This window comes from Cynoglossus semilaevis, chromosome 1 (assembly GCF_000523025.1).
Source record: "Cynoglossus semilaevis isolate Cse_v1.0 chromosome 1, Cse_v1.0, whole genome shotgun sequence".
Taxonomy (NCBI): Eukaryota; Metazoa; Chordata; class Actinopteri; order Pleuronectiformes; family Cynoglossidae; genus Cynoglossus; species Cynoglossus semilaevis.
In genome coordinates this window covers 5,541,966-5,549,290 of record NC_024307.1, presented here as the reverse complement: position 1 = coordinate 5,549,290, position 7,325 = coordinate 5,541,966, and the positions used below count along the sequence as shown (strand labels likewise).

General features: G+C 38.7%; 3 protein-coding genes across 3 annotated transcripts in view; 2 read left to right on the top strand and 1 right to left on the bottom strand.

Annotated features, from left to right (window-relative positions):
- Nucleotides 1–3,057, top strand: part of eml5 (EMAP like 5) — a 22,495-nt gene extending 19,438 nt beyond the window's left edge. The window contains 5 exon segments of the mRNA XM_025061458.1: nt 1–62; nt 349–452; nt 538–691; nt 1,282–1,382; nt 1,474–3,057. The exon segment at nt 1–62 is cut by the window's left edge and continues 42 nt beyond it. Coding sequence (XP_024917226.1) covers nt 1–62; nt 349–452; nt 538–691; nt 1,282–1,382; nt 1,474–1,510 — 458 coding nt within the window. The 3' untranslated portion in view covers nt 1,511–3,057.
- On the bottom strand, nt 2,830–4,977 carry isca2 (iron-sulfur cluster assembly 2). Its single transcript, XM_008337120.3, has 6 exons — nt 4,884–4,977; nt 4,478–4,592; nt 4,089–4,254; nt 3,606–3,721; nt 3,261–3,486; nt 2,830–3,206 (listed from the first exon to the last, which is right to left on the bottom strand). The coding sequence occupies exons 1-5, from the start codon at nt 4,960–4,962 to the stop codon at nt 3,312–3,314; spliced, it is 651 nt and encodes a 216-aa protein (XP_008335342.2). The 5' UTR covers nt 4,963–4,977; the 3' UTR covers nt 2,830–3,206; nt 3,261–3,311.
- LOC103398541 (NPC intracellular cholesterol transporter 2) lies at nt 4,881–7,250 on the top strand. The gene is made up of 5 exons (XM_008337230.3): nt 4,881–5,017; nt 5,263–5,366; nt 6,361–6,468; nt 6,544–6,716; nt 6,993–7,250. Exons 2-5 carry the CDS (start codon nt 5,285–5,287, stop codon nt 7,077–7,079), a joined length of 450 nt encoding a protein of 149 aa, XP_008335452.1. The 5' UTR covers nt 4,881–5,017; nt 5,263–5,284; the 3' UTR covers nt 7,080–7,250.
- Nucleotides 7,251–7,325: the final 75 nt, after the last annotated feature.

Below are 7,325 nucleotides of genomic sequence, written 5' to 3'. Positions count from 1 at the left end.
GCAGGGACATTCCCAGCTTTGTGATGCAGATGGACTTTTCTGCTGACAGCTGTAACATCCAGGTATGGACAGGAAATATAATGGGTCTCTAACTTCCTGTATATATATATATTTTTTTTAATTTGTATATATATATATATATTCATATTTATATATATGTATATTTGTATATATATCTATATATATATTTATACGTATAATTATATGTATATATATATCTATACATATGTATATTTATATGTATATATATATATGAAAATATACAGTATATATATATATATATTTTCATATATATATATTGGCTCATAAACCCTGATGCCGACCTCTCCTGTTTCCTCCCTGGACCAGATTTCAACTGGTGCTTATAAACGACTGGTATATGAGGTCCCCTCTGGGAAACAGGTCACAGAGCAGTCCCACATCGACAGGATCACCTGGGCCTCGTGGACCAGGTGAGGTGCAGGTTACTTTGAGGAATGAAAAAAAAACTGTACAAGACTTCAGTAACAACCGTCAGTCATGTCTCTCTGACTGCAGCGTCCTTGGAGACGAGGTCGTTGGGATCTGGTCCCGTAACTCTGACAAAGCCGACGTCACCTGTGCCTGTGTGTCACACTCAGGCCTTAACATTGTCACAGGTGACGACTTCGGGATGGTCAAGTTGTTTGACTTTCCGTGTCCAGAGAAGTTTGTAAGTATTACTGGTCAGTGTTGTTGTCGGGTTGCTGAAGGTCAGTGCTGTCAGTGTTGGTCCACTGTGGACTGGTCGTACGTAAAGTCAGGTCTTCAGTTTGAGAACTTATATATTAACTAGGTTTAATATTATGTATAAATTATGGACAGAAGATATCACTGGATCATTTTGAAATCGTTCCCAGTTTGACCTATCTGAAAAACTATCTGAAGAACACGAGCACCCCCCTGTGGTAGTTAAGCTGAAAGACACTAACAAAGTTTTTGGCCTTTTTGGAACACAAACAACACGAAAACTATAGAAAGATTAATATTAATTAAAATGAATTAATATGGTTATTTGTGCTATTTTATTTAGATTTTTGTGATTTTTTAAATTATTTTTACATTTGATTTATTTTTCGCAATCTTTCAATTTTATTCCATTTTACCTGGTTCTTATACAACCTGTTACATCTGCTTATGGTTACATTGACTCATAACTGACTGTATAGCTGACTCTGTGACTTTCCATGTTATCATGCTGTAAAATCATAAAACTATTCCTCTCAGCTGACTCGTTGTGTAAAATAAATATGTGTTTTTTAGGCCAAACACAAACGTTTTCTGGGTCATTCTGCTCACCTGACGAACGTTCGCTTCACCAATGGAGATGGCTTTGTTGTCAGCGCCGGAGGAGACGACAGGAGGTACGATGATCCCCGATAATAAATCCCTGAGTTCCCCAGGTGAGATAATGATCATAAATGTGTTCTTCATTTGTTTTCATGTGCTCCATAGCCTCTTTGTGTGGAGGTGTGTCCACGCTCCTCACTGAACGGCCAAACGTCTGACCCAGCATGGCTCTCCAGAGAAAAGAATCAGATACAAGACATTTCTTTAGAAAAAAAAAAAAGTTGAAACACCAGACCTGGCAGCTTGTACAAGAGGTCATGTGGTGATTGGAGTCACTGCCTCAAAATTTGGTGCATGCATGTGTGGAAGGCTCATCGTCACTGCACCACATCACCATCATGGAGGAAAATGAGTCAAACACGGTGTGTCCATGACTTCATCTGTGTTCATCCCCCTAGTGGCAGTTCAGACACTCGACAGGCCTGTGTTACTAACAATGCCATTTTTTAAACAAATCATGTAGCAAACTGAAGTAGCCTTAATCTGTGTGTTCGGTTCATGAGGGACTTTTTTTTATACTGCCCTTGTCCATTTTTTTTTTTTTTTGGATCATGTGTCCATTTGTTTCTGTTTTTACTGGTAATTCCAAATCCTGTGGCCTTCCTCCTGAATGTAACATCCACTGTTATATTCTGGATGTCAGCATGCCAAAGCATACTATGCACTGTTCACCTGACCTGGTCACTGTGTTTCCCCGACCGATCCTTCACACTTTATTTAACTGGCTGTGCTGTGGACAGGTGAACCCCGGACCGACCTCAGCAGTGTTCCCATCATGACATGTTCACGTCTCCTCGTCTTCATACTCATGTCCTAATATGTGTGTGGTTATCGGGTGTGCATGGCTTAAGTGGAAGACAATCTGCCCAAACCAAATTCCTCAAAAAAAATTAAAAAACAAATTTAAGAAAACCGTTGTAAATGAAAATTTTCAAAGTACTGTTGCAATTCTTTTTGGTCACTTTTCAGTGTGCTGCTATTGTATGTACTGTATTAATGTGGCATTTATTGAACGGTGTGACTGTTTTTAACTGTGAGTCAATGTCGTGTGTAAACAGATTATACTGCTCAAATGGAATGTTTTACCAGAGGAAATATAAAAAGTGCAAAACATTTGCTCAGTGTATTAGTACTAACGATGAAAAAGATGTTGCTGCACATTTTTGATTTTCATTACTCCACTGTAAATATCATTTGTAGATATTCTTTTTGTATATTTTTTTGTGAGATGTTTTCTTAAATTCCACTTTAATAAAAAAGGCGATCATGTCCAAAATGAAAGCTGTTCTTTCTTCTCAAAACAAACAAAAAAAACCAAAACAATACAAGGGACTTGAACCCATCAGTCCCTGGGACTGCACACTGTGTCACTCTCACTGATCTCAAATATTCTGTGCCAACCTGTGTGGCACTCTTCAGCCACTCCTGACTTTTGTCACTGAATGCCACAATTTTCATCAACAACATCACAACTTTATTGGACAATAGCTTTTTTCATATGCTTTATGTTCTATTTACATATTTACATACATATGAGCAATAATTGGACATTGTAAATCAGCATTTGTTTATCATGATAAATAACTGATGCAGGTGTGTTCACGATCATTAATCAATACCTCTGCTGTTCTTTCACTTCAGGTCACGCTACACTAAAAAAGCCATGTTTATCTGTATTTGAGGTTAAAAGCAACCAAGAAACATAAAATTCACATTTTTTTGGTACACACTTTTAAATTATACAATAAATTAGCAAAATGAACACAATTACTTGAAAATAAAATTATTTGTTGACACGCTGAGAAAGCTGAAGACTTATCCCTGTGTTAGTAGATGTTGTGTTGTACTTGACACGCTGAGAAAGCTGAAGACTTATTCCTGTGTTAGTAGATGTGTTGTACCCACTAGGTTGGTAACTGGTTTTCATTTTAACACAAGCGAGGTCATAGTTTGATGGAGAACGAAGTGCCACAGGAGCATCCGTGATCAGCCTGAGGGTTCTTCATTATTTGGAACGAGGCTCTTATCAGCTCGTGGCTGAAGTCCAGCGTGGATCCTTTCACAAACTCCATACTGTCCTGGTCCACAATGACCCCGACTCCTCCCTGCTCAAACACTCTGGTAAGGATGGGACACAGTTTTTTTTTTGGTTTTTGGAGTGAAAAGGCAGCCAGTAATGTCACTCAGTAAATCCTTACATGAATTGGTAACTGGAACTGGATTTCATGGCGGTTTACCTGTCATCTTCATTCTTGTTCTTTTCCACAGAAAACTTGTACTGGAAACCAGAGCAGCCTCCTCCTTCTACAATTATCCTCAGGTACTCCCCTTTCTTCATGATCTCACCTAATCTCTGGGTTCAAGAGAAAGAAAATAATAAGAAAAAAACAAATTAAACTACTAACTAAATTGACAATTTTATTTACAGAATTTATTTTTATCATTTCTAACAGAAGTGATGCTTTTAAAAAAAAAGTATATTATCCATTGATATTAATTGCTGTTTACAGCAAATTATATTTATAAGGAATTCCCTAAAACATAGGTCTGTGTGAACTTTAATTATACGGTTTATGAGGACAAGGTAATGAATATTATTTTTGATAGCTCTATGTATCAATGTAGGTAATTAGATGCAGACATGATCTCATACATTAGAAACTAACCCTGCAAACAAAAACTCAAGCTATGTATAGACACAAGACCGAGTTTTGGCTGACCTTCACACACGAGTCAGTCAGGTGGACCTTTTCTTCTGATGGCCCTGACAGCGGTGTCTTCTGCTGAGTTGAGGCGCTGCTGAAGCGCTGAACTCCCGCAGTGAGTTTTGATGGCAGTTGTTGTGACTGCTGGTTAACCCCGAAGGTGTTTAAATGACTTAACGATCTGTAAATGATTCAAGAGTGATTTAACTGTCAGGTGATTGTAGAAAACAAGGACTTTTTTTTACATCGCTGCCCTGGGTGCTAGCTTGACACATAGCTGTAGCGGCTTGCTAACACACAATTTAAAATACACAGCTGTTTTAATAAAATAGTCTTTCAACACTTACAAAGCAACTATGAATCGTTCATGCTTTTATACATGATATAAAGTAGATTAATGTTACCTAGTCAGGCTGAACATTTTAGGCTTTGACGCAGTTATCATCGCTGCTCGTACGAGTGACATATTCATAACAGTGCCGACATCCGCCGTCGCAACAACAGTTGGAATTTCTCGAGCTGTAATTGGTTTAAATGATTGTCAGTCAAATGAGGATACGCCCACACATTCCAAAACGACCTGTGTTTCCTGTCTGTTGTGACGCATTACGCTGTGACGGGTAAAATGGTATTTGGGTGCCCTTATCTTCGTCTGCCAGGCACAATTTTTGTGTGCTGTTATTTTGTTCCAAATAGGTTTTAGAAATTGAATGTATCTTATAACATTTGTTGAAAATGTTTTCGTTTAATTCATCTCTTGAATTGAACATAACAGAGGAAATGACGAGAAGTAAATGTTGTGAACGTTACCTGACAGACTTTTTTCGGGCGACAAATACCACCAACAACTATAAAAAGGCGTTACCAGAATCTCGTGATAGAACGACATAAAGTGGCAGGTCGTAGGCGGTGCTGTATCAAAGGCCGTTTGGAGCGCATCAAAGGTATAAGGTTTTTGATTCTTTTGCGTCACTAATTTTTAGTTCATGTCTCAGGTTTTAAATTTGATGTTTTCAACAAATTGTATCTGGTTGTCTTGCAAAAATCTTCAAATTCCCGATACAATAGGAGGATCTAAGAAAGTAAAACAATACGTCGGGTGGTTGAACACTGTGTACTGACTGAAGACAAAGATTGTGAAGTTCTGCGTTTATTTATAGATTTGGTTCTGACGTATTCTACATTTTAGGATTACATTAAGGAAGAAGACCATGGAAGTTCGTGTCGGACTCGTCGTTTTACTCTGCCTGATAGGATTCAGCTGTGCTGTGCCAGTGAAATTCGCAGATTGCGGTAAATCTTTCACTTCACTTCAGTGTTTATCAGATGTTTTGTTAGCTTTAGGGAAACCTGAACACCTACAAGTGAACACAAACTTTACTGTGAATGCGTGAGTGATATCTCCGTGGAAGTGATTGTGTTTGAATTTTCTTTCTCTCACTTTCTTAAGCATAGTCTTAAATGTCAAACCGTCATTGTTTTTTTTTTTCTTCCTTTTTGTTTCATGTCATTAGCTCCGTCCCCCCCACACACACACTTTGTTCAGTGCTAATTGACATCATTGAGTGTGTTTCACAACAGCGACATTGTCGTGATTCAGTAGCAGGTGTAGCTCATTAATGCTGACACTGTTCTGTTCTTGTCAGTCATGATGGTCTGATGGTGAATCAGCAGCCACTCTGAAACTGACTGAGCCAAGTGGAACTTGGTCATAACCTTTCATGACTAACACTTTTTCCAGCAGTGATCTATCTAAACTGTTGATGGTGCTCTGCTGTTAGAATCACATATTTTGCCTCAAATCTTCATCTTTGTTCACTGTTTCCTCCCCTTACAAGATGAAAACTTGCAGCTTCTATTGAACCATACTTTTATTGTGAGGGTGTTTGCACAGTTGCTGCATAGTTTTGAAATCGCGTCGCCCATTGAGTGCAAATATCGTGGTTAGTTGGTGGTATTTCACTTCTAAAGCCAACAATGGTGTCCACACAATACTTTCACATGACTTCAGATTAGGGTTAATCTAATCTATTAGATTCTCACTCACTGCAGTGAGTCTACACCTCCACTTACGTTTAAGTATACATTTGCACTGAAGATTTAATAATTGTATTTAATTTTTGTTTTTTTGGTTGACTTCCACAGAATAGGATTTTTGTGTGAAATGTGTGCAAATGTCATTTAAATAGTTGTTTTGTTTGTTTTTTTTGGGGGGGTGTTTACTGCTGATGAAAACCCATCAACTGAAAACAATACATTTTAAATGAAAACTTCTGTTTTGTTTCAGGCTCCACTTCTGGCAAAGTGTCCACCGTTGACATCAGTCCCTGTGTCACTCAGCCATGCCAGCTCCAGAAAGGACAGTCCTACAGCGTCAACGTGACGTTCAGCAGTGGTGAGTGGAGTGAATATACCGCTAATGTTGTGGCTACATAATGTATCTAACGCACAACTCCTCAAACTTTTCCAGCTGTGGCGAGCAAGACGAGTAAGGCCGTGGTTCATGGTATCATCGCCGGCGTTCCCATCCCTTTCCCCATTCCCATCGAAGATGGCTGCCAGTCTGGAATTCAGTGTCCAATCCAGAAGGAGCAGTCATACAACTACCTCAACAATCTTCCCGTGAAGTCTGAATATCCATCTGTAAGTCTCTTCACCGACAGGGCTGTCTGACTTGGTGTACAGTATTTTTGGTACTGAAAACTTTAAAGACTGTTGTAATTGGAATTTTAGAAAGACTGTGATGGGGTCAGCTGAGGACTTTATTTTACTGTACATACACTGGCCTATGGGGTGGGGGGCAGCCTAACCTTAAACACAGTTTGAGTTCTGCTTTTTGTTTTAGTTGCTGACTAGTGTATTTTAATGTCTGAACATTGTGCGTCAACTGCTTGACTCGACTTCCTTCACATTTTACAGATGAAGCTTGTTGTGGAGTGGGAGCTGAAAGATGACAACAAAGAAGACTTCTTCTGCATCAAGTTTCCAGTCCAGATTGTGAACTAAACATTGTACCTCCCGTTTGTTTGTTTTTTTTAAAAAGGGACTCGGCTCCAGTAAAAAGTGAAAAATGAACAACTCAAGATCATTTTATTCATGCAGATGATTTTAAGATGCAGGAAACTACCACATTTGCAAGACTTTGCCGCACTTATAACATGAAATACAAGGTGGGGGGAAAAAAAAAAAAACTAGGTTGGTAATAGGTTGTTTGTTGGTCCCTCAGCAGTCCAATGAGAAGTTGAAATGTTA

What these genes read in the sequence shown, in the direction of transcription:
- isca2 (XM_008337120.3), bottom strand. Translation starts at nt 4,962, where the DNA reads ATGTCGTTCTATCACGAGATTCTGGTAACGCCTTTTTATAGTTGTTGG. An exon ending in GCCCGAAAAAAGTCTGTCAG is followed by an intron (nt 4,593 to 4,883) that starts GTAACGTTCACA and finishes AACCAATTACAG; the next exon opens with CTCGAGAAATTCCAACTGTT. An exon ending in AACAAGAATGAAGATGACAG is followed by an intron (nt 3,487 to 3,605) that starts GTAAACCGCCAT and finishes CATCCTTACCAG; the next exon opens with AGTGTTTGAGCAGGGAGGAG.
- LOC103398541 (XM_008337230.3), top strand. Translation starts at nt 5,285, where the DNA reads ATGGAAGTTCGTGTCGGACTCGTCGTTTTACTCTGCCTGATAGGATTC. An exon ending in AGTGAAATTCGCAGATTGCG is followed by an intron (nt 5,367 to 6,360) that starts GTAAATCTTTCA and finishes GTTTTGTTTCAG; the next exon opens with GCTCCACTTCTGGCAAAGTG. An exon ending in CAACGTGACGTTCAGCAGTG is followed by an intron (nt 6,469 to 6,543) that starts GTGAGTGGAGTG and finishes AAACTTTTCCAG; the next exon opens with CTGTGGCGAGCAAGACGAGT.